Source organism: Chaetomium strumarium (assembly GCF_033439665.1).
Source record: "Chaetomium strumarium strain CBS 333.67 chromosome Unknown B0T15scaffold_4, whole genome shotgun sequence".
Taxonomy (NCBI): domain Eukaryota; kingdom Fungi; phylum Ascomycota; class Sordariomycetes; order Sordariales; family Chaetomiaceae; genus Chaetomium; species Chaetomium strumarium.
This window is the reverse complement of record NW_026944432.1, coordinates 2970227-2994924: the sequence shown is the minus strand read 5'-3', so window position 1 is coordinate 2994924 and position 24698 is coordinate 2970227. Positions and strand designations below refer to the sequence as shown.

General features: G+C 57.8%; 7 protein-coding genes across 7 annotated transcripts; 3 read left to right on the top strand and 4 right to left on the bottom strand.

Annotated features, from left to right (window-relative positions):
- Positions 1–21: 21 nt before the first annotated feature.
- B0T15DRAFT_556544 (polyketide synthetase) lies at positions 22–12871 on the top strand (the record flags this gene model as incomplete). The annotated part of the gene is made up of 8 exons (XM_062870423.1): positions 22–82; positions 160–1019; positions 1099–6806; positions 6868–8047; positions 8141–8747; positions 8925–9506; positions 9604–11954; positions 12014–12871. 8 exons carry the CDS (start codon positions 22–24, stop codon positions 12617–12619), a joined length of 11955 nt encoding a protein of 3984 aa, XP_062721735.1. The 3' UTR covers positions 12620–12871.
- A 1039-nt stretch (positions 12872–13910) lies between these two features.
- Positions 13911–14967, bottom strand: B0T15DRAFT_533915 (uncharacterized protein). The gene is made up of 3 exons (XM_062869395.1): positions 14785–14967; positions 14642–14697; positions 13911–14545 (listed from the first exon to the last, which is right to left on the bottom strand). Exons 1-3 carry the CDS (start codon positions 14836–14838, stop codon positions 14074–14076), a joined length of 582 nt encoding a protein of 193 aa, XP_062721734.1. The 5' UTR covers positions 14839–14967; the 3' UTR covers positions 13911–14073.
- Positions 14968–14996: 29 nt separating this feature from the next.
- B0T15DRAFT_556542 (MFS general substrate transporter-like protein) lies at positions 14997–17174 on the top strand (the record flags this gene model as incomplete). The annotated part of the gene is made up of 2 exons (XM_062870422.1): positions 14997–15137; positions 15230–17174. The coding sequence occupies 2 exons, from the start codon at positions 14997–14999 to the stop codon at positions 17090–17092; spliced, it is 2004 nt and encodes a 667-aa protein (XP_062721733.1). The 3' UTR covers positions 17093–17174.
- A 104-nt stretch (positions 17175–17278) lies between these two features.
- B0T15DRAFT_567725 (kinase-like domain-containing protein) lies at positions 17279–18262 on the bottom strand (the record flags this gene model as incomplete). Its single annotated transcript, XM_062870733.1, has 3 exons — positions 17892–18262; positions 17449–17846; positions 17279–17300 (listed from the first exon to the last, which is right to left on the bottom strand). Exons 1-3 carry the CDS (start codon positions 18240–18242, stop codon positions 17279–17281), a joined length of 771 nt encoding a protein of 256 aa, XP_062721732.1. The 5' UTR covers positions 18243–18262.
- Positions 18263–18853: 591 nt separating this feature from the next.
- B0T15DRAFT_502973 (uncharacterized protein) lies at positions 18854–19938 on the bottom strand (the record flags this gene model as incomplete). The annotated part of the gene is made up of 4 exons (XM_062867453.1): positions 18854–19178; positions 19271–19345; positions 19511–19781; positions 19861–19938. The coding sequence occupies 4 exons, from the start codon at positions 19936–19938 to the stop codon at positions 18949–18951; spliced, it is 654 nt and encodes a 217-aa protein (XP_062721731.1). The 3' UTR covers positions 18854–18948.
- Positions 19939–20563: 625 nt separating this feature from the next.
- Positions 20564–21886, top strand: B0T15DRAFT_533909 (uncharacterized protein). The gene has a single exon (XM_062869394.1). It carries the CDS (start codon positions 20663–20665, stop codon positions 21689–21691), a length of 1029 nt encoding a protein of 342 aa, XP_062721730.1. The 5' UTR covers positions 20564–20662; the 3' UTR covers positions 21692–21886.
- Positions 21887–23542: 1656 nt separating this feature from the next.
- On the bottom strand, positions 23543–24499 carry B0T15DRAFT_556533 (uncharacterized protein; the record flags this gene model as incomplete). Its single annotated transcript, XM_062870421.1, has 2 exons — positions 24060–24499; positions 23543–23966 (listed from the first exon to the last, which is right to left on the bottom strand). Exons 1-2 carry the CDS (start codon positions 24119–24121, stop codon positions 23543–23545), a joined length of 486 nt encoding a protein of 161 aa, XP_062721729.1. The 5' UTR covers positions 24122–24499.
- Positions 24500–24698: the final 199 nt, after the last annotated feature.

The following is a 24698-nucleotide window of genomic DNA, read 5'->3' as shown; positions in this document are numbered from 1 at the left end:
GCTGGAAGAGTCTCCGTGACGATGCGAGCAACCTGTGAGGACCGGTTCAGAAACGAGCCCATTGCTATTATCGGGAGCGCTTGTCGATTCCCGGGCTCCCTGGACAACCCATCCAAGCTTTGGGATTTCCTTCGCCAACCCAAAGACTTGCTCTCGAAGATCCCCCCGAGCGCTTCAATGCCGACGCCTTCTTCCATCCGGATGGAGCTCACCATGGAACCAGCAACGTCACCGAGAGCTACTTCCTGCAGGAAGACCCCCGATTGTTCGATGCCGCTTTCTTCAACATAAAGCCAATTGAGGCGCACTCCATTGACCCCCAGCATCGCATTCTTCTCGAGGTAGTCTACGAGTCGTTGGAGGCTGCTGGACAGCCGGTTGAGCGGCTGGCAAATTCCCAAACCGGATGCTACGTCGGCCTTATGTGCGGAGACTTCAGCGAGCACATCCAGCGGGACGTAGACGCCATGCCGGCATACATGGCTACCGGAACGGCCAGAAGCCTCATCTCGAACCGAATCTCCTACTTCTTCGACTGGCATGGGCCGTCCATGACAATCGATACGGCCTGCTCCTCCAGCCTATTCGCGGTACACGAGGCGGTACAGCTCTTGCGTAGCGGCGACTCGAACCTCGCCGTGGCGGCAGGGTCCAACATCATTTTAGGGCCCGAGCTATATATTGGCGAGTCTAAACTCAAGATGCTGTCACCTACCGGACGATCCCGGATGTGGGATGAGAAGGCGGACGGCTATGCTCGGGGGGAAGGAGTTGCGGCCATCATTCTGAAGCGGCTCAGCGATGCGATCCGGGACGGGGATCACATCGAGTCCGTGATCCGCGAGTCGGCCATCAACTCGGACGGCCGCACCAAGGGGCTCACCATGCCCAATGAGCTTGCGCAAGCCGACCTGATCACGCGCACGTACAGGAAGGCCGGGCTCGATCTGACAAAGGAATCGGAGCGATGTCAGTTCTTTGAGGCTCATGGGACCGGCACCGAGGCTGGTGATTGCCGCGTAAGTTCAGTGTCCATATCGGTGTGAGACTGTTGCTGGTAGATGACTGACCATGACCTGGGACTTGGACGTTTACTAGGAAGCCGAAGGAATTAGCCGAGCGTTCCTCGGCTACGGTAGTGAGGGCAGCCCCCCCCGTCCGATACAGAAGGACAAGCTTTACGTCGGATCAATCAAGACGGTCATCGGCCACACCGAAGGCACTGCCGGCCTCGCCGGGCTGCTCAAAGCTTCGCTGGCCATACAGCACGCCACCATCCCGCCCAACATGCTGTTCGATCGGCTAAGCCCCAAGGTAGCGCCGTTCTACAACGGCCTAGAGATTGCCACCGAGACGAAGCCATGGCCAAAGATTAACCAGGCGCGGCGGGCAAGTGTCAACAGCTTCGGCTTTGGCGGCGCGAATGCCCACGTCATTTTGGAGAGCTTTGAGCCCTCCAACGAGACGACCGAGACGGCTGCCCATGCTGGCACCTTTACCCCATTCGTCTTTTCCGCTGCGTCCGAGACGGCTCTTGACACAATGCTAGAGGCGTATGCAACCCACCTGCGAGAGCAATCGGACATATCTGTGGGCGATCTCTCTTACACGCTGCACTCGAGGCGGTCCGCACTCGGTCTGAGAGCAGCATTCCCCGCTGTCGCCTCTGCTCCACAGCTAGCCTCGAGCATTGAAGAATACCTAGCTCAGGTACGCACCAAGGAGCGAGCCGCCGGCGATGTGTCTGCCTCCAGCATTGGGACCCGCCCGGTAAGCTCGTCGCCCCGAGTCCTCGGCATCTTCACCGGCCAAGGCGCGCAATGGGCTGGCATGGGCCGCGAGCTGATCCAGAGCTCGACTTTTGTGCGCAGTCGTCTCCAGTCCCTGGAGAGCGCCTTGTTTATGCTCCCCGAGGCTGACCGGCCGTCGTGGTCACTGATCGACGAACTGCTGGCCGGCACCGCGTCTTCACGCATAGGCGAAGCGCGGATTGCTCAGCCTCTGTGCACTGCAATCCAGATCGTGCTGGTGGATTTGCTCCGCGCAGCAGACATCCAATTCGCCGCTGTCGTGGGCCACTCCTCGGGTGAAATTGCAGCTGCCTACGCTGCGGGTATGATCAGCGCCGAGGATGCCATCAAGATCGCGTACTACCGCGGCCTGTGTGTCGAGGAGCACGTCAAGACCGAAGGCGCCATGATGGCTGTGGGGACAACGTTTGACGATGCGACCGAGCTGTGCAGTTTCGACGTGTTTGAGGGCCGTCTTTGCGTGGCTGCTTGTAACTCTCCGTCCAGCGTCACGCTGTCTGGCGACGCCGACGCGGTCGAGAGAGCGAAGGAGGTTCTCGAGGACGAGAAGAAGTTTGCCAGACGTCTGAAGGTGGATAAGGCATACCACTCGCACCACATGGCAGCTTGCTCGGTCCCATACAAGCAAGCATTGAACGCGTGCAACCTCGAGCCGCACCAGTCCAAGATCAACTGCGCCTGGTACTCGAGCGTGTACACAAACACGCGCATGGGGGCGTCGGCGACACATCGTGAGGATCTGAAGGGAGAGTACTGGAAGGACAACATGGTGCGGCCCGTGCTCTTTGCCCAGGCGCTCGAGACAGCAATCCGCAGCATGGACGCGGATGCGCCCTTCAACATGGTCGTCGAGGTGGGCCCTCATGCAGCACTCAAGGGCCCTGCCTCCGAGACCCTCGCGGCTCTGTATGTCGAGAATAAACAGCCTGCGCCACCATACACCGGGACGCTCTCGCGCGGCTCCGGCGACGTTGGCGCCCTGTCCGCCGCGCTGGGCGCCGTGTGGGCGCGATTCAGCGCACCTGTTGTCAACTTTGGCCAGTACGACTCGCTTCTCACGGGAATCAGATCCGGACCATCCACTTTCAGGCGCGTCGTACCCAACCTTCCGACTTACAAGTGGGACCACGACCGGGTGTTTTGGCATGACTCCAGACGCTCACGGGCCTTGCGCAACCGCAAAGATAAATTTAACCCTTTGCTGGGCCGGCGGACTGCGGACGGAGTGGGCGACGAGATGCGCTGGCGCAACTTCATCCGCCCGAGCGAGTTGCCCTGGATCAGCGGCCACCAGCTTCAAGGACAGATGGTATATCCGGCTGCCGCATATCTCTCGACTGCCATCGAGGCCTCCGCGTTTCTCACCGACGGTCGGGCCGTTGACGCCGTCGAAATCCGAGACTTTGACTTGGGCAAGGCCATGGTGTTTGACGAGAATACGGAGCAGGCCGGCATCGAGACGCTCTTCGCTCTCTCGGGCATCTCGAAGCAGGGCCAGAGGCAGGTCACCGCCAATTTTGCCTTCTATGCAGCCTTGGGGGCAGACGCCGACGTTCTCTCTCACCTGGCCACCGGCCGCATCCTGGTTACCCTGGCTGCAGACTCGGACCCGTCATCTGCGCAGCTCGTGGTAGCACAACGAGCCCCCGAGCCAGCCGATACAGCGGAGGTGGGAGAGGACGCGTTTTATTCGGAACTTGAAAAGCTTGGATACGAATATACGGACGACTTCCGCGCCCTGTCGGGCATGCGGCGCAAGATCAACTACGGTTCCGCAAATGTGCGCGTTCCGGGGTACGAACTTGCCGCGGACGCTCTTCTGGTCCATCCGGCCTTGTTGGACGCCGCTTTGCAGGCTATCTTCTTGGCCTACTGGTATCCCGGCGATGGAAGCCTTGACCAGCTTCACGTGCCGACGGGTATCGGTAGTCTGAAAGTCAACACGTCACTTTGCAAACAAGACCTGTTCGCGGGAGCGCTTCTGCCGCTGGAGTCAGTCCTGACAGAGAACCCCTTGACCAGCAACATGATCGGAGGGGATGTCGAGGTCTACGGCCGCGACGGGCACACACCTCTAATTCAGGTGTACGGGGTCCGAGTCTTGCCCCTTGCTGAGCGCACCAGTGGGGCGGATAGACAGCTCTTCCGGGAGCACGTCTGGGGACCGAGCGTTCCAGATGGCGCCCTGGCGGCTGACAACCGTGCCACGCCGCAAGACTTTGAGCTTGCTGCAGACCTGGAGCGAATGTCTGTCTACTACTTGAAGCGCCTGACCCAAGACATCCCGCTCAGTCAGCGTGCAGGTCTGGAATGGCACCACGAGGCTCTCTTCGACTATGCTGAGCACGTTCTGCACCAAACCGCCCGCGGACGGCAGCGCTTTGCCCAGCGGGAATGGCTGAATGACACGTGGGACGACATCTCACACATCCTGCATAAGTATCCCGGGAGCATAGAAGTCGAGCTGAGCCGCACGGTCGGTGAGAACCTGACTGCTTCGGTCCGGGGCGAGACGCAGATCCTCCAGCACATGTTCAAGGACAATTTGTTGAACCGGTATTACGTCGAGGCGATGGGGCTGCGTGAGCCCACGGGCTTTCTGGGCCGTACAGTGGCCCAAATCGTCCACCGGTACCCCCGCATGGACATCCTCGAGATCGGTGCCGGTACCGGCGGCGCTACAAAGGCCGTCTTCCGGGAGATCGGACAAACGTTCTCTTCGTACACATTCACCGACATCTCCACTGGTTTCATGGAGAAGGCTCAGGAGGTCTTCGCCCACGTGGCGGACAAGATGGTGTTCAAGGCGCTCGATATTGAGAAGGACGTCGTGGAGCAGGGCTATGCAGAGCACTCGTACGACCTGGTCATTGCGTCTCTCGTCCTACACGCAACCAAGAGCCTCGACAAGACCATGCAGGAAACCCGGCGACTCCTGAAGCCGGGCGGGTATCTCGTTCTTCTGGAGATGACGAGCAATGACGTCCTCCGCGTCGGATTTGCCATGAGTGGCCTGCCGGGATGGTGGCTCGGCAGGGAAGATGGCCGGCAGTACTCGCCCTGCGTCTCTTCCACGAAATGGCACCAGGTACTCCTCGGATCCGGTTTCTCGGGCATCGATACTATTACGCCGGAAGTCGACATCCTGGCGCGTCCCTTGTCAGTCATCGTTTCACAGGCAGTTGACCAGCGCGTCAACGTCATTCGCGAGCCGCTTTCGCACGCCGCGAGCGAACTGCATGCAGACAATGGAGAAGGCGAGTTGGTCATCATCGGCGGGCAGAGCTTAACGACCGTGATCCTGATAGACAGCGTCCTCGACCTCACTCGCCGGTTCGGATTCCACATCACTCGGGTATCCTCGCCTCAGGAGCTCGGCGCAGCGGCCGCCATCTCTCCAGGGGCTCTCGTGTTGAATGTCGCTGAGCTAGACCAGCCCATCTTCCACAACCTCACGCGGGAGACCATGAAAGGAATACAGAGCTTGGTTGATTACCAACGCACGATCCTCTGGGTTACGCAGGGTTGCCGCGCCGACCAACCTTACATGAACATGAGCGTGGGTCTCGGACGAACGCTAGCTTTGGAAGCGCCCGACGTCCGCTTGCAGTTTCTCGACCTCGACATCTCCCGCAAGCCCAATGCGAGGTTGGTGGCCGAGACCCTCCTCCGTCTGCACTTAACTCGCGACGCCACATCCACGGAGGGGATGCTCTTCTCGGTGGAGCAAGAGGTCGTGGAGGAAGCCGGGCTGGTCGTGGTCCCGCGCCTTCTTCCCATCCAAGCAGCAAACGACCGTTACAATGCCACCAAGAGGTCTATCTTCAAGCCCACCGAAATCCATGATGGGCCGTTGTCGCTCCTCCTCCTGGTCCCCACCAAGTCGGGCTACATGATCCGCGAGGCCGCGCCAGAGGCCAACCGCCTTCTCGCTGTTGACGAGACCCAGGTCTACGTTACGGCATCCACCTTGATGCCAGTAACCGAGCAGATGTATGGTGTTGTGGGGCGAGATAGCCATGACAAGAGTTGGGTACTGGGCCTTTCGCATACCAACGGCACCCGCGTTGCCGTGCAGCGAGACCACCTGCACCGTATCGACAGCGGACCACAAGGAGAGGCTTCAGTAATAGCCGCGGAGGAACAGCAGCAGCTCCTCGCCTTGCTGGTGGTCGAGGCACAGTGCTCCCGTGTCCTTCAAATGTTGCCACGGCGTGGTGGCACGCTGGTCATGAACGAGCCTCCCGTGGCCCTGGCCGTGCGGCTTTCGGAGCGAGCCGGGGAACGGGATGCAAAGATCATCTTTACTGTGCCAGCAACCGACACTGCCTACCGCGAAGAAGACCTTCCTGATGGTGGCTGTGTTGTAGTGACCCTGTCGCCCACCAGCTCCAAGCGAGCCGCACGCGCCGCTCTCCCCACCGACGCTGTTTCGCTTTTCGTCGACTGCGCTGCCGAGAAGCCGGAACACGCCAGCGGTCTCGGTTCCCTCATGGCATCTTGCATGCCTCCATCTTGCCGGTGCGCGACGCTGGCACAGCTCAGTCTACCGCCGCAGCAGGCACCGCCACCCTCGACATCTATCACCGATAATGCGCCTCCCCAAATGCTCCGGCAGGTCGTCGCCCGTCGTAGGACCCATGAAACCAAGCCGAGAGCCCGCTTCTTCCGCAGCTTGAGCCCTACTACGCTGGTCAATAGCAACACAGCGCCTACCGACCTGGTTGATCTCGCATCCACCCCGACCCTTGTCGATTGGACGTCCGGTGACAAGATCCCCGTCAGGCTGGGGTCGGTTGATGGCATCATACAGTTCGACGGGAGCAAGACGTATGTTCTGTTCGGTCTGACGAGTGATCTGGGACGGTCTTTGGTCGACTGGATGGCCTCGCACGGAGCGAAGAACGTCGTGCTGACGAGCCGACATCCTGATATCGACCCGCGATGGTTGGATCAGTGTAGGGCAAGGGGTATGCGAGTCCAGGCGTTTGCAAAGTGAGTTCAACATAGCTTCAGGTACTTCAGGAGTGGAGCATAGCTAACCTAAGAAACACAGCGATATCACCGATGCGAGCGCCGTGGAACATCTTGTTGGCGAGATCCGCCGCTGCTTCCCGCCCATTGCGGGAATCATGCACGGTGCCATGGTCTTGGAGGACGCCGCCTTCTCAGAGATGTCGCTGGAGACCATGAACAAGGTGGTGCGGCCCAAGGTGCTCGGCGCCATCCACCTCGACCGCATCTTCCAGCATGACAGCCTCGACTTCTTCGTTTTCTTCTCCTCGCTGGCCGCGGCCTCGGGAAACCGAGGACAGTCCAACTACAGCGCCGCCAACATGTACATGACGGCCAAGACCTTCGAGCGGCGCAGGAAGGGCCTCGCAGCTTCGGTCCTGCATCTGGGCGCCGTCATGGGCGTCGGCTACGTGATGCGCGAGGCGAGCGAGACCGTGTTTCCGGCCATTCGCCGTGCCGGCTTCCAGTGGATGGACGAGCGTGCGTTCCACCAGTGCGTCGCCGAGGCCATCCTCGCCGGACGCCCCGGCTCCGGGCGCAACCCGGAAATCGTCACGGGTCTCCGTGTGATCAACATTGACGAGGAAGAGCCAGCCCCGTGGATGGACAACCCTCGCTTCCAGCACTGCATTGTCCGTGGCGGCACAGGTGAAGCGAAGAGGGCCCAGGGCGGTGGCGCGGCGGTTGCGGTGAAGGCGAGGCTTCTGGCGGTGACCACGCCGGAGGAGGCGGTCCAGGTAGTCACCGACGCATTCCTCCAGAAGCTTCAGATCATGCTACAGGTCCAGCTACAAGGAGACCAGGACCGGGCCAAAATCCTCGCCGCCAATGCCGCCGACACGGGCATCGACTCGCTCGTTGCCGTCGAAATCCGCTCGTGGTTCCAGAAGGAGATGGAAGTGGACGTGCCCGTTCTGAAGATCCTCGGAGGCGCTACAATTGCAGACCTCATCGCCTTTGCCCACGGGAAACTGCCAGAGACCCTGACGCCCAATATCGGCAGCGGGTCCAGCGGAGTCAAGGCCGGTGACACCACTACCAGTAGTAGTCAGCCGGGACCTGAAAGTACCGGCAACGCGCCCGGCCCTGCTCCCTCAGCCCGTAGCTCCACCATACCCACGCCTCCGGCAGTCGATCCGGCTAGCAGTAACGGCGCGGAGAGTAGCCTTTCCTCGACGTCAAGCCGCCATACGGCTGCTACTCCCGATTCCGAGAGGGATGTGACGCCCTTTATAGATCAGGACAGCCTCAAGTCGCCGGAGGGCAAGGCAGATAGCGAGCTGCGGCTGCCTACTAGTAACCCAGCGCTCCAGTCGGGTCGCCCGCAGGAGCTGGAGTGGGAGAGGACAGTAGCCATGTCCGTTGCGCAGTCTCGATTCTGGTTCCTGAGAAGCTACATCGAGGACCAGACCACCTTCAACATCACCTTTTCCGTGAGGCTAAAGGGACCGCTGCAGATCGACAAGTTCGAGTCGGCAATTCATACCATCGGCCAGCGCCATCAAGCCCTCAGGACCGCCTTCGTTGCCCAGCCAGGCCAACAGCTTCCGGTGCAGGCCATCCTGAAGAAATCCCTTCTCCGTCTCGAGAAGAGGGACATACAGGACCCCCGCGAAGCCTCCGCGGCGTTCCAGGCGATGAAGAACCACGTGTTCGCCATTGAACGGGGCGAGTCCATGCGCCTGGTGCTCCTCTCGCTGAGCCCGCTGGACCACTTTCTCGTTGTCGGGTATCATCACATTAACATGGACGGCGCGAGTCTCGAGGTCTTCATGGCAGACCTGACGAACCTGTACACCGGCAGGCGTCTCGCGCCCAACCCGTTCCAGTACCCGGACTTCGCGGCACAGCAGGAGTTGGAAATACGGCAGGGCAAGATGGACAGCGATCTCGCGTGGTGGCAGACTCAGCTTGCCGGGAGTCCCGCTGCGATTCCTCTCCTTCCATACGCTCCCGTCAGGGAGCGGACGGCCATCCACAGATATGACCACAACCGCGTGGACCGCACTATCGACGCCGCATTGGCTGCCAAGATTCGCAACATGTGCCGGCGGGAAAAGACGTCGCAGTTTCACTTTTACCTGGCCGTGTTCCAAGTGGCCTTGTTCCGGCTCCTTGACGCCCCTGACCTGTGCATCGGAATGGCCGACGCCAACCGGTTCGAGGGAGACCTGGCATCGAGTATGGGCTTGTACCTGAACCTCCTCCCTCTGCGCTTCCGGCTGTCTGGGAATCGCACGTTCCAGGACGCGCTAAAGGACACGCGCCGTACTGCATATTCCGCCATGGCACACTCTCAGGTGCCTTTCGATCTGGTGCTGAACAATCTAAAGATCCCAAGATCCACGCTGCACAGCCCACTGTTCCAGGCATTCATCAGCTACCGAGCTGGCGTGGCTGAGGCGCGGACGATGGGAGCCGTGGAAGGCGAAGGCGAGGAGTACCATTTCGGCCGGACCGCCTACGATCTCAGCCTGGACATCATGGAGAATCCCGGCAGCGATCCCCGTCTGATGTTTGTGGTCCAGAAGCAGCTGTACTCGGAACAGGATGCAGATATCCTGGCGGATGCCTACATGAACTTGCTCGATTTCTTCGCGCGGAACCCGGCCGCGGCCCTCGAGACCGCGCCCATGTTCGCGCCAAAGACCATTGAGAGCGCCATCAGGCTTGGTCAAGGTACGTTTGACAACGCCCGGCCTTATGTGCTTGGTTTGGTTTGGCACCCTCGGCGGGTTAGAGAGAAGAGACATACTGATTTGAGCATTTCCACCAGGGAGCACTATCGCCACTGCCTGGCCGGAAACTATCGTACACCGGGTGGACGAGGTTATGCAGCAGTATCCAGACACCATCGCCGTCCGAGAGCCGCACCGGGGCGGGGTGTGGAACTACAAGCAACTCCGTGACCGAACGGCGGCTATCGCACGGGCGCTGCTGGCTGCCAACATCACCAGAGGAGCGCGTGTCGCTGTCTTCCAGGAGCCAGGTCTCGACTGGATCTGCTCCGCCATCGCCATTATGCGCATCGGTGCTGTGTTTATCCCCGTTGATGTCGGCAATCCTGTCGAGCGGCTTGCCACGATTATCAGGGCCGCGAAGCCGGCCGCTGCGCTCGTCCACGACGCCACGGAATCCCAGGAGGCCGCTTTGGCTGCGATCCGGGATGTGTGTCGCCCCCACGTCTTACATGTCTCTCAGGCGATCGCTTCTCTGGCCGCAGGGGACGACATGGAAGTCCCGAACCTGGCTGGGCCTGACGAGGCCGCCATGGTGCTGTTCACAAGCGGCTCGACAGGTGTTCCCAAAGGCGTGGTTATTCTGCACGAGGGAATCCCCAACTTCATGGAGCATACCTGCAATATCCAGGGGCCTGAGGTAGTCCTCCTCCACAGCGCGCTGGGGTTCGACATGGCAACCTTCCAGTGCTTCGCGGCCCTCGCACATGGTGGCACTCTGGTTGTAGCGCCACGAGACATGCGGGGAGATCCCGTCGCAATCACGGCCCTCATGGCGAAGGAGAGTGTTACATGCACGGGCGCCACACCGTCCGAGTACCACAGCTGGATCCAGTATGGCTTCTCCAAGCTTACGCAGTGTAAGGCCTGGCGGATCGCCATGACGGCTGGCGAAGCCTGCACGCCAAAGCTCGTCGAGGACTTCCGAACGTTGCAGCTTCCCGATCTGCACCTGTGGAACTGCTACGGACCTTCTGAGATCACCTGGGGCAGCAACCATACCGAAATACCGCTCGTGAAGCCGCTGGAAGGAGCGGTGACTGTCGGGAAGGCTATGCCTAATCGCTCCGTGTACATATTGGACGAGAGGCTACAGCCTGTTTGCATCGGCATGCCGGGAGAGATCGCTATCGGCGGCGCTGGGGTGGGCCTTGGATACCTGGACAACGAGGCGCTCACAAGGGAGAGGTTCATTGCAGATCCCTGTGCGCCGGGAAAGAGAATGTACCTTTCCGGCGACCGAGGGCGGCTCACCGCGACCGGAGAGCTGGAGATCCTGGGACGGATCGACGGCGACTCGCAAATCAAGCTGCGCGGCATCCGCATCGAAATGCAAGATATCGAGCAGACGATCCTCCGCACCGCTGACGGCGCCTTGGTGAGCGTGTGCGTGACGGCCCGGGGTGACCCGCCGATCTTGGTCGCCCACGCGGTGTTCCGGCCAGACTGCGCGGTGCCAGAGGAAGGGCGGGACGCATTCCTCCATCGGCTGGTCACGTCGCTGCCTCTTCCGCAATACATGCACCCAGCAGCCATCGTCCCGATTGCGTCCATGCCCTTGAACTCCCATGGCAAGCTGGACAGACGCGCCGTGCAGAGGATGCCGGTACGCTCCCGAAGTGCTGCAATGGAGACGTCGTCAACCGACCGGATCATCGCGTTGGAGCAAGAAGAACTCCAGCTGCTCCGGGTCTGGCAGCGAGTCATCCCCGATGATGTTCTCTCCTTGTACACGGTGCAGAAAGACACCGACTTCTTCCATGTCGGAGGCAACTCGATTCTGCTCATCCAGCTACAGAATCAGATCAAGCAGGAGTTCGGCGTCATGTTGACCCTGGTGCGTCTCTTTGAGAAGAGCACTTTAGGAGCCATGGCCGCAGCGATCCGGGACGTCACCGTCCAGAACGCGAATGCCGTGATTGACTGGGAGGAAGAAACGGCATTGAGCAAGGACCTCATCGACGCTGCCGGGTCTGAACAGCAGGCCGCCAAGTGGTCCAAGCCCGCGGTCGACGGGAGAACCATCATCTTGACCGGGGCAACGGGCTTCGTCGGCCGCGAGTTGCTGGGCCGGCTCGTTGCTTCCCAGGAAATCTCGACTATCCACTGCATCGCAGTACGCGATCCTTCCAAGCTAGCCGACTTAGGCCTGCACCCCAAGGTCTCCGTCCACGCCGGTGATCTCACCTCTCTCGAGGACCTGGACGAACGCCTCTTCTCGGCCGCGCACGCCGTGGTCCACTGCGGTGCAGACGTGTCCTTCATGAAGAGCTACGCAACTCTCCGCCGGGCAAACGTCACCTCCACCAAGACGCTGGCGCGCCTCGCGCTCCGACACGGGCTCCACTTCCACTACATCTCGACGACCGCTACGGGGCGGCTGCTCCTCGTCCCCGATCCCGACAACAACGGCAAGCAACCGCAGTCGCAGACCTTCCCGCGGCCCAGGAAGTCTTCGGCGAGCAATCCCTCGCCGCGCACCCGCCGCCCCCGAACTGGCTCGACAACTACGTCGCGAGCAAGTGGGCCAGCGAGGTGTTCCTCGAGCGGGCAGCCGCGCGGCTCGGGCTGCGCGTGTGGGTGCACCGCCCGAGCAGCGTCACGGGCGCCGCCGCGGGCGACACAGACGTCGTGTCGTCGGTGGCGCGGCTCGCCAGGAAGATGCGGGCCGTGCCGGTGTCGACGCGCTGGCGAGGCGCGCTCGACTTTGTGAGTGTGGAGGAGGTGGCTGACGGGGTGGTGCATGCCGTGCTGCAGGGTCTGCAACAGCAGCAGCAAAATACAGAAGTGGAGGAGGTGGAGGAAGAGGCGACTGGGAATAATAAGATGAGTCTCATCAAATTCCAGCATCACTCCGGTGGCGTGGTGGTGCCCATCCAAAACATGAGGGAGCATCTTGAGCGGGAGGACGGGGTCGAGTACAGGACGGTCCCGCTGGGCGAGTGGATCGAGATGGCCGTGTCCGAGGGCCTCAACGTGCTGGTCGCAGCGTACCTGGCTTCGGTGGAGGAGATGGACATGGAGATTGTGTTCCAGAAGTATGTCAAGGGCTGATATTTTCGAGGTTTCTGGGTTTTGGCTGGCATCATTGTTACGGGATGGCAAAAGGACATTTTTACACGATTTGCTGTTTCGTTTCGGGTCGATATGATATGGGGAAGTGTGTTGTTGGTTGCGATACCTGACTCTTTACTGTCATTTATGTTCCCGACAGGAAATCATGGCGAAATAACATTAGATAGCATTATTACCTGCTGTATTGTAGTATACCTTAGTCTGACCGCTGAAAGTTCGTTTATTCACGCCTGACTTTCAGACCAGGGTGAGCCCTAAAGTTCCCGGTCTTGAGATTAAAACGGCCACCTCTTTCGTGGAGGAGCAGTAGCTATAAATAAACTCAAGCTTTCAGACTCTTGCGAGATTCTCCATTTTCTTTTGTTGAACCAGTTCTTTTCATAGTTTAGTAGTGTTATTGCGGATTTGGGACTTGGCCGCCTATCGCCAGTTCCCCGTCAACAAACTTTCAAGAGCTGTCCTAGACTCCTAGGCGATGAATTACTACTACTAGAATGTCTTGCCGCCTATGAAATCGGCTTGAATACTTTTGAATCTTTGGCTATACGTTATGAAACGTATTGATAAAGGATGCTACCACCGAGATATCCGGAAAATACACCGAGTACCTTATAAGGGGGTTGCACAAACTCTTTCTTACCATTTGGGTCGGTACCTCAGCAATACGACGAAGCATGTAAGCAATGTATAGAGTGGCCGTCATAACGTTGGTCATACCTTAGTAACTTACACCGCGCTATGGTAACTTACATGACGACCCCTGAATGATTATTAGCGCGGAACTTGCGACAGGGTCTTCCTCTTAACCCCGAAACAACATTCTTAAACAATGCAAAGAGCTGATTCAACATAGAAGAAATAGGGAGTCTTATAATAACCTAAAAGGCTAAGTCCATCTGTACGTTTTTTCCGGACAAAAATTGGTCATTTTGACGTTGAGATTGAGATTTTGGGGCTGACCCTGGTCTTCAAGTCAGACGCTAACGAACTTTCAGGGGTCCGACTGTACAAGATGCTTAACTGACTTATAAAAATTAAGCGTAATGCACTTGTATTGTGTCCAGGGCGTCCGTACAGTCAGTACCGTATGAATTATCTGCAGACAGGGTTTAATTTCACATGCCCCGCCTCACAAACGCAGCGGTTCGGGTTGCCATGCACAGCAATGGATCTACTCACTCAAAGTCCTGGGATGTTTGACATGAGGATCCAGGCGTGCAGGATAGGCCCAATATAGACCGTTCGACTTAGAATGATGAATCTGTCTTACAACCTAACATGACAGCGGCGCAGGCAGACTGCTGAGTGACAACACCTGAGAGATAACTTTACAAGTTACAAAACAACACAAGGTCGCGGCATAGTTGCCAGCAGCCACCTCGAAACAAAGCTTAACCCTGCATGTTTGCTACAGACCAAACTGCGTTAGGCGCTCAAGATACCCAGTCATACACCATCCTGCACTCGGCGCGCTGCTCGCCTTTCGTTATGACGAATCGCTTCACATGGTAGCGCTGTCCATCAACGAGAGCAAAACCCCAGACCTGCTCCACTCTCCACCCGGCCTTCTCACAACTCGAAGTGATCCAAACATGCCCAGGCGAGCCCTCGGTCTCTTCTTCCAGCCAACCCTGGCGCAGGTAGGGGTCCAGCTGCTCCCCCGTGGCAACGTCAGGCGCCGGCCTCTTGCTCCTGAGGTCAAGCCAACGCGTCCGCACGAGCTGTGTGCCAAATACCTGAGAGTTGTGACGGTGCTCGGCCCCGTCGACCCGGACATACTCGGTCTCTCCCTTGATGCCGCCCGTTGCCGTTTGCGCGACGGTGATCAGGGTACATCCGTTTGCTTCCTTGGTCTGTGTGACCGTCCCGGTAATTGTCGCCCATGAGATGGCCTTTCGGAGGATCCTACGTCCCGGTGCTCAGTCACGGGAATTGATGAAAGCCCATAACACCTCCGGGGGGGGGGTTTGAGAGGGGGATGGGATGTCGGAGCAAACGTACCAGGGGATGCCCTGGATTTCCAGCAGCGGGTCCATGTCGTCCGATAGCTTCTTGTTCTAAGTATGTTTGCTGTTGGTTACACACAACGGATACTTGCTGACTTTGCACTAAATTTCGCGTGAGAGGGTAAGGGATGTACACACTATGACCCAGGATCCATCGAGCTCGTGTATGGTCCTGCTAGCCGGCGCGCTCATAGCTGCTTCGGAGAGATATAGCGTTCAATGCCCGATAACGGTACCTGAGGGCCTGATCTAACGAAAGGCAGTTCGAGATATCAAAGACAGGGGCGTCTCCCACGATAGAACCGAGCTCGCAGAAATTGCTCTGTTACGCGACCGACAATGAGTGAGCCATGCTACATGTAGGGCCGTTTGAACTCGGAGCCCGTGCGAAGTCATTCCCGAATAACATCGCCTGTCAATACAAAGAGCGGCCAAAACGGAGCTCCGACACGGCCCGGCCTGAAAGCCTCCGAAAGCCTCCGAACCAACATGTAAGTGGTTTAAGTGGTGTATGCAAGATTCGGAAAGCGATTCGGAAACCTTTTGCTCTTGGGAAAACCCACCGAATGTGTCTCACCTTAAGGAACAATCACGGCCATCCTCTTTCCAAAAGCATGCTCAGAGTATCTCGCAATCCGACTCAACCTGCGACCCGAAGCTCGCCGAGAGTGCAACTCCGTCAGCCGACTTCCCAGTGCTCCCGCCAATGTCGCCGACCATGAGCCCTAAGAATATGGATAGCGATGGGGTAAATGTCCTCCAGCACTCCAACAGCAGCTCTACCCCAACAGCATCGACATTCAAGCCAAGCCTCCGCTTCTGGACCATCTTCGTCGCCGTAGGCTTTGCTGGGCTGCTCACTGCGCTGGAAGCAACCATCACATCGACGGCGCTCCCATCCATCATTGCCGATCTGCAAGGCGGCGATGCCTACATCTGGGCCGTCAATGGCTATCTCGTGGCCATGACAAGCCTGCAGCCGCTGTACGGCCAGCTGGCCAACGTCTTCGGCCGCCGGTGGCCGACCATCGTCGCGACGGCCGCCTTTGTGCTGGGCAGCGGCATCGCCGGCGGCGCTCACAACATCAGCATGCTCATCGCCGGCCGCGTCATCCAGGGCGTCGGCGCGGGCGGCATCAACGTCCTCTGCGAGATCCTGGTCTGCGACCTGGTCCCGCTCCGCGAGCGCGGCAAGTACCTCGCCGGCATGTTCGGCATGATTGCGCTCGGCACCGCGCTGGGCCCCTTCTTTGGCGGGCTGATTGTCGACCACACAACCTGGCGTTGGGTCTTCTACCTCAACCTTCCCGTGGGCGGGCTCGCGCTCGTCCTCCTGGTCATGTTCCTGCACGTCAACTACGTGAAGGAGGCCAACCTGGCCACGAGTCTGGGCAAGATTGACTGGGCCGGCAATGCCATCTTCGTCGGCTCGGTCGCCGCCGTGCTCATCGCTCTGGCATGGGCTGGCGCCGTCTACACGTGGACCTCGTTCCACGTCCTGGTGCCGCTGCTTGTCGGCCTAGCGGGTCTGGCGGCGTTCTTCGTCTTCGAGGGCTCGAGATTCTCGGCCCAGCCGATGATGCCGCTGCATCTCTTCGGCAACCGCACGTCGGCGACGGCCTTCGCCCTCACCTTCCTGCACAGCATCGGCACCATATGGGTGCTGTACTTCCTTCCCGTCTACTTCCAGGGCGTGCTGGAGTCTTCGGCCCAGCGTGCCGGTGTCCAGCTGCTCCCCACCATCCTCATCCTCATTCCGTTCGCCGCCGCCGGTGGCGGCATCATGTCGAAGATAGGCCGGTACCGCCCCCTGCACCATGTTGGCTTCGCCCTCATGACGGTTGGCATGGGTTTGCTTGCCCTGCTTGACGAGGAGTCCAACACGGGCAGCTGGGTGGGCTTCCAAATCATCGGCTCGGCCGGCGCGGGCATCATCATCCCCACGCTGCTTCCGGCGGTCCTGGCGCCCCTGACCGAGGCCGACACGGCCCTGGCAACCGCGTCATGGGCCTTCCTCCGCAGCTTCGGCCAGGTCTGGGGCACTGCGATTGCCGCGGCCGTCTTCAACAACCGCTTCGACCAGCTCTCCGGAAGCATCGCCAACGCGGCCGTCCGGGAGCAGGTCGGCCACGGCCGAGCCTACCAATATGCCACGGCCGCGTTTGTGCGGCTACTTCCTCCCGACACCAGGCGCCAGTTTGTGGCGGTGCTGCAGGACAGCTTGCAACGCACCTGGCACGTGGCCATCGCGTTTGCTGCGCTGGGGTTCGTGCTGGTCATTTTTGAGAAGGAGGTGCCGCTGCGAAATGAGCTGGACACCGCGTATGGAGTCCCTGAGACGGAGACGGCGACAGAAGCCGGTGATGTTGAGAAGTCCAGCGGCAATGCTTCGAGCGCGGGAGAGGGGAACGGGCACGCAGCCCGCTCGGATGTGTCTACTGCCTAAGGTAGTAGTACCTTGTATCTATGCCCCTAGAATAGAACCATTCTAACTGTCGTACCTACCTGTTAATAATGATGGATTTATACCGTACCTAAATGGGAAGCAAGTGGATGGGTCTCATTTAGTATTTACCGCTCTCAAAATAAAGTATTGATGTTTTGCCTATAGTTAGCCTTCTTTCCAGTGTTTTTAGAGCCTGATTCCAAACCGACTAAGTGGACGGTGCACAGAGCTTTGGGCATTTACCTATCTACACTTAACCTGAGACTACTGTGGTCCATCCGCCGGCTTAAGCCTCGTTGTCTCCCACCCCTGCCAGCTCTCCAAGCCCCAAGCCCGGCATCAACGCGGCAGACGACCCCCGGTGTTCCCGTTCGATAGCCTCGAGATCCCGAACCACGTCCGCCGCGGATTCGTACTGCTGCTCCCAGCATTTCAGGGTGACCGCACTACATACTTGGTGTACCCGAGGCCACTCCTTCTTGGCGAGCCTCTCCTCCACCTTCGCATAGGCCTCGTCATCTCTGTCGTCGATGTCTGGGAAGATAGTGTGGCCTAAGAGGATGAAGTAGATAGTGCACCCTAGCGCGAACAGGTCCGTCTTGACGTCGGCGCGGAAGTCGTCCCGGGGTAGCGAGAAGCGGTAGGGCTCCATACTACGGCCGTCGACGAGCACTGTGCCGTCCTCAGCCAGGAGCTTGCCCTGGAAGTCGGAGAGTTTGACGTGTAGGTCTTTGTCTAGGAGCAGGTTGGTAGGCTGGATATCGCAGTGGAGGACGCGGTGGGCGTGGATTCAGGCAACTGCCTCGGCAGTCTCGCGGCACCAGGCCAGCCGCTGCTGGAGGGAAAGCGGCTTGCCCGAGTCGAGGATGTATTCGGCGACAGTGCCGTTCGGGGCGCGTTCCAGGTAGATTCCCGCGTCGGTGGAGCCTTTGAACCCCAGGATGTTCTTATGCGGCGGGATAGCTTCCAGCATCTTTCTCTCGGCCTCGAGAAGCTCCAAGTTCTCGCTAGCGGCCAGGGGATATTTCAAGACGGCGGAATCGTCCACCTCACCAATCCATGCACTACTCCCCGACTTAATGACGCGCTTCACTCCCGGGGGGGAGTACTGGTAGTAATGGCGAACGGTTGTGTGCTCATCGTTGGTCATGGTGGGTTACGAAAGTGTCGTGATGAAGGTGAAAGCGTGGGGCGGCAGGTTCGGGTACAGTTGGTGGGAGGACCGTAGGGATGGCTAGGGTGTCACAACCTGGAAGGGTTAGGTACAGTACCTTAGCGTTAGTGACAGAACCCCCTAGAACCCCCTCTTGCCACCTGTTCTCGTTTACGGCCGCAGCCCTTCAATAGAATACAATCATACAACAGGCTGTCAACCAATCGAGCAGATTCCTCGATGCAAATGCCGCCTTCGAGACACCCTCTAGTTGCTGGACAGACAGCGGCAAACCTAGTCCTCCCCGGGTCGTCTGCGTGGCCTGGCTCAGACATTGGATGAGGCCACACACATCATATGTCGCAACCATTTACATGGGTGAGTACTGAACACGAGGAACGGACGAGGATACAGGGTGATGATTGCATCTGCCTTCCCAAGCTTGGAAGAAACTCTCAACAACCTGAATGTTTGGTATACCTATACTGACCTCAATCACATGGCAAATCAGTATGTGAAACTAAGGTTCTATGAGTAGTATATTATATATAGGGCACGCAGCACATCGGTGTTGGCGTAGCTAAGGAGAGTCTAAGCTCTCCACGCTCCCCGTCCATCCCGGCAAGACCAGCTCGCCGGAAACTACTAGTATGTGACACAACACACGCGTCTACTTGACAACGGCCGCTCCTGAGGGCGCCGGCTAGTGCCTGCGCTTGCTAGCGTCGCCAGTGGTCTTTTGGCCGCCGCCTTCTCTGCGAGCCGGAGCCGGAGCCCTTGTCGGTGCGGGTGCGGGTGCCGTTGCCGGTGCCGGCGGCGCGTGGCGGGGGGCGGGCGCCCGCAGCCAGCTCAAATCGTTGATTACCTTGGCATTGCCAAGGTGAGTCCTCAGGTTGGTATTGGCAGCGAGGAGGGCCTGACGCTCGATCGTGTCTTTGGGAAGTTTAGCACCGTTATTATCAGCCGAGACTCGAACCCGTGGTGGTGCCGTATTAGGTATTACTGGGAGGCCAGTAAGCACTTACTGGTGTCGGCGGGCATGGCCACCCCCTTTTCCTGAAGCAGATTGAGAATTTCCTTAGCCCAGACCCGGCAGTTCCCTAGATGATTTGGCGAACATTGTCAACCCCATCAGTTTCTTTGTTACAGCGGGGAGCGAGGGATTTCTCTAGCAGCTTCACTAATTATCTCGCGGGAGCTAAAGTGACTCCATACAGAGACGGCCGCAAGGGTGGGGAATCAAAGAGCACGAAGCTCTGACTTACAGTCGGACTCCCCACGCGGAGGACGTGGCTTTGGCTTTAGGGCGAGGGGTTCGAAGGGGCGGATGTTTATGTCCATGTACTGGACCAAGGTGGGCGGCAAGGGGCAAATCAGGAGGGATACCACCATTGACTTCGAGGAGGTCGGGTCATTCGTGACTGGGCGATTCTCGTAGCGATAAGGAACGATGGTTCTGGTCCTCCGATCGACGTTCGACGCATGGTACAGGGTGCCCGCTGGCGGGGTGCTGCCGGTCACGTAGAGGCCCCAGTGCTGTCATATGACGAAATCACCGGAGTCAGGACCCAGGAACCGGCGACAGCTGATGCTCGAAAGGTGATATCCGACTTACGTAATTGTGCTTCCCGTTGTCAGTTTCAAGGTAGTTGAGGGATAGGTAGAGGCTGTTGGGCTGAAACTGCGACGGCATGGTTGCGGGTGCGTGTAAGACGGGTGGATGAGATACGTTGCGAATTTGGAGTCAACAAAAACCAGTGGTGAGTGTAGGTTATCAACCGAAAATGGTTTACAGAGTGGAAGTCGATGAGGTATAGAAGAATCTTTCTATTTAAGCTTCCCAACGAGACAGCAGCAAACCTTGGCCGAGCGGCTGTTAGGCCTGGTTTCAGTTGGCCTGGCCAAGTAGCCGAGTGAACTCTTTTGGTGGTAATGTCATCCTTGCCTGGTAGAAAACGAAGGCCTACAATCGCTTGTTAGGCCAAGAGGGAGAATCAGAGCGGCATAGTAGATGATGGATCGATGATCTATCATGGATTCATGGATCTACAAGTAATTACAACCCACCAGGGTCAGAAACATTATTGTTCAAGTGCAGATCACGCCAAAGAACATAATCTTTGTAGCCCCGGAGCGTCGTACAATGGTTAGCATGCAAACAAAGTCAATGCACGATGTGTGATGGATATGATTGTTGGTCGCTGTTGTTGAGGATTTGATCTAACGTTACAGGTGGCTCCACAAAGCAGGGCTCCAAATCCCTGTTCCTCGTTTGTTGGCTCAGACAACGAAATCTCACTTTACTACACATCGCTTCCATCGCTTCCATCGCTTCCATTTTCCGCTTTACATAAGCCATAACCCATTACATCGCCGCCTCGACTTTCTATGACTCCCAACTTCCTCCACATATCAACATGGCATTGCCATTGGACAACACATCCGGCACGGACGAGGTGCATTCCGCCCTATCCCTCAACTTCCCTTCTTCCCTGAACCTCGCAACGAGCGTCTTGCTCTCCACCTGGCTCCTGCTCCCCTCCCGTCTCCGCGTAGCCGTGTACGACCTCCTGCGCAGGGTCGGCGCGCTCCTCTATCCTCAGCCCGATCACGCTACCGTCCACCGACTGCCCTTTGGTTTGTATCTCAAAAAGCGCCAAACCAACCCGTCCAGCTCCCACAACGAACTCGCCGCCCTCCAGCTCCTCCGCCGGTATACCACCATCCCCGTCCCAACGCCCCTCGACCTCGTCCACAAACCTGCTGCCAACCCCGCGGCAGCCGACCCCTTCTCCGTCGCAGAAGCAGAAACAGAAACAGAAGCCTACGGTGAAACCTACCTCCTGACCACCCGTGTCCCAGGCATCCCGCTCTATCGCTGCCAGCACGTGCTCTCGGACGCCGACCTGGCCGACCTGGCGGCGCAGCTGGCCGCCCACCTCGCCCAGCTGCGCGCCGTCCCGCAGCAGCAGCAGCAGCCTAATAATAACACCCACACCCACCAAAAAACCAAATTCAAAATCGAAATCTGCGACGCGCGGGGCCACGCCATCCGGGACCCGCGCATCCGCGGCGGCGAGCCGGTCGGCCCGTTCCCCGACGAGGCCGCCTTCAGCCGGGAGCTGATGTTCTCGGATGACGCGGCGCGGCGGGGACACCGCGTGGTCTTTACGCACGCCGATCTCAACCCGCGGAATATCCTCGTGGAGAAGAGAGGAGGACAGGGACAGGGGAGCCTGGGGAGGTGGGTGGTGGCCGGGATTGTGGACTGGGAGAATGCCGGGTTCTATCCCGAGTACTGGGACTGTACCAAGGCTTTCTTTGAAGGGTTCCGTTGGTCGGCGAGGTATAATGGCATGGTGAAAATGGTGTTTGCGGCGCTGGGGGACTACGAGAGGGAGCTGGAGGTTGAGAGGAGGAGCTGGCAGCTAGGGGACGCGATTTGACCCCTGATGATGACACCCATTGCCCTCTCGGTTCTGGCGTCTATAGTTGGAAGAAGAACACTTCAACAACGCTAGATTCTCTGAAGGGCGCAACTTTGACTTTGCTTGTTGCTCAATGCGTTCGTGTGTGAGCTAGCGAACCCTTTCAAGCCAGCCTACTGCCCGAGGCGGCTTTGTGGGCCCATATTAGATCTGGTGAGAGCAACATGGAGTTGAACAATCACCGAGGCACAACAGTCAGGTAAAATGATTTATCGTGGCCTGCACGCTTGAGACGGCGTATAACGAAGGTGTACTGCTAGTAGGACCGAGCATCCCTTCGACAACCTGAAACCTCCTGACGAGTCCTCCGCTATCTCGCTTTCCGTCCTATCATATTCCCCCGGACATATAGTTTAATTATGCCCGGGCTTGGTGCGGCACCCCTTGTTGACATGCCGGGCGGGCTTCAGCGGGGAGTTACGGTCTAGCTTGGGGCAGCAGCCTGATGGGTAGTCCTTTGCACTGTTGCACAGATTCACTACCTCAATCTCCCGGCAGCCGCAGGTGTAGATGACGTTACGCCGGCCACCACACATTTTTGATAGTCAGTCTGTAATTGCTGTCAGTATCTTAGATCACCTATAGGTAAAGGGGTGGTAGATAAGACCACCTGAGAGAGAAGACTTACCTAGGTAGGATGGAGAACGAGCTCGGGCTTGGGAGTTTGCGGACAAGGTTAGAGTTGAAGTTAGATGCTTGGATTGGATTTAAGACTTGTAATGGTGTTGGCGACAGTCTAGTGCTCCTTTGGATGAGTGAAGCGCTCGATTTATATATTACCAACTCGTCGACGTTTAGGGTTAGGAGACTAGCTCTGGGTGCCTAAGGGTATCTCTGTCCTCCAACGCGGCCTCCGTCTGACAATAAACTGCTGCCTCAAACACACATGAGACTCCACTTTAAATACCTAGGATTGCTCGAAATCGCATGTTACGCTTGGGTTCCTTCCTTACCTTATGCTATTTCTCAGCTTTCCGGCTACCGTAAATCTTGAACAGGCTGAACTCGTCCTCCACTTCTTTGGTGTGGATGTAATAGCAGGCAAAGCCTATAGCAACAATACCGTCGCCAATAGCACCATGTGCGTTTGCACTTCTTTAGGCGCAGGTCGACCGGCCGGGCCACGAGCTCCTCTGCCGGAAGTTTCTTTCCTTTCTCGAGGCTCGCCATCGGAGAATTGCCGAGTAGGAATCTTCTTCCCCAGAGACCAAGACTCGCCGCGACTCGTCTGGGTTACCTTCGACGATACCGATACCAGGCTATACCCTGCCGTCTTTGATTATTTCGTCGGGCCGCTACCCTTTTAGGATCAACAAATAATGAGGATATAACTTGGGATATTACCTGAAAATCTACTACTCCGAATACGACGAGGTTATTAATAAATCTATATAAAAGGCAAAGGTTTTCACCCGGCCTAAACGGTACGGTTTTTCCTTTATATATAGCAGTAGAGGGTCCGGCGCGCCTTGTAAATAGCGAGGCATAGCGGAGTAGGAGAATATATATATATATAAAAGGCTATAGAGGTATGTCCTAGCATTATATATATTAAAAGCCCTTTATAATAACTAAACCGTTCTAGGCGGAGCCAGCTATAGGTGCCAAAGAATCCGTTTATGCAAGCGTCCAATTTAGGGCGGCTCTTTACCTGCCAGTCAGTTTGGAATCAGGCTCTTATTTCTCTTGTTTGACCTCTTTCACTCTCTTTCCTTTTCCTTTCTCCCAGGGCCACAGACATCGGCGCTCCTACCTCGACATCGAACTGCATTTCTCCACGTACACATGTAAAGTGCAAACAGGATCCTATTAACTGCTCCGCAGGTTCACCAGCACTGTAGCGAGGACACACAACCAGCCCGGAAAATCTACCAGAAGCAGCCTCCGCTGGTTGATGTCAACAAATCCCTGAATAAAGGCCCTGCTCTCCGGCAGCGTCTTGCTGTTCCATTCCCGCGCCGTCAAACCCAAGATCTTCATCCCCTCTGCGAGAGGGTATGCGTGCCCCACCACAAACGCCACACACGCGAGCCACCACAGCGACGAGGGGTTTCCGGCGAAGAAGTTGATGAGGCAAGTGGCGATCGTTGTGAGGTGGGCGGGCGCCGAGACGAGCACCATACGCTTGAAGCCTTCATGAAATGGGTAGTAGACCTCCTTCCTGGCTTGAGCTGGGACTGTCGCTCCGAGGAACGAGGTCATGGTCACTTGTTGGCAGATTGAGCAGATCACGCTTTCGCCATTAGATCCTTCGTTAGTATCTACACTGTTCAAGATGCTAATAAACCGCGCACTGGTCCTGACTGGGAAGGTGGGGGACACTCACGCCGCGGAGGAGCTGGCCAGAGGCGCAACCTGCAATGCCGTCCAAATGAATGAACCAGCCATACTGCACTTGATTCCGGAGGCTTGGCAGGTAATAACAGTGAACAAAGTCTCAGCTTCGTCGTGTACAATAACTCCTCCTCAATCCTTTCCCCAAAGATTTAGAATCTAAATGCGGGTGGCGGAGTCGAGAGCCGCCACATGGCCGTCAGTCAGTCAAGTCCGTCACCGGCATTCGGAACCTCGTGTGTGTCCCTATCTCGGGACTTGTATTTCATAGTGCGTGTTGATTAATATGTACATATCGGGTGTCCGAATGCAGACGGGAAAAGCGTCCGAAAATGCATCCCCGACGCCCTTGCCGGACACCGAAAAGGAGACGAGCCTGTGCAGCGGCACAACCAAGCATCCGCTCATCAGCAACTCCGATGGAGCGAAGGGGGCTGCTCGCCCAAGATGCTAGACACCCGCGACAACCAACCACATGATAGCCTACCTACCTAAACATACCGTCATGCCTGATTGACTTGTCTTTTTGGTGTTATTGCTGCGCACATTGACAGCGTGCCTAGGCGTGCATCTCCTTTTTTTCCTGCTCCTCGAAGGCCTATCCTCGTTTAGTACTCATAGCAAACCAATT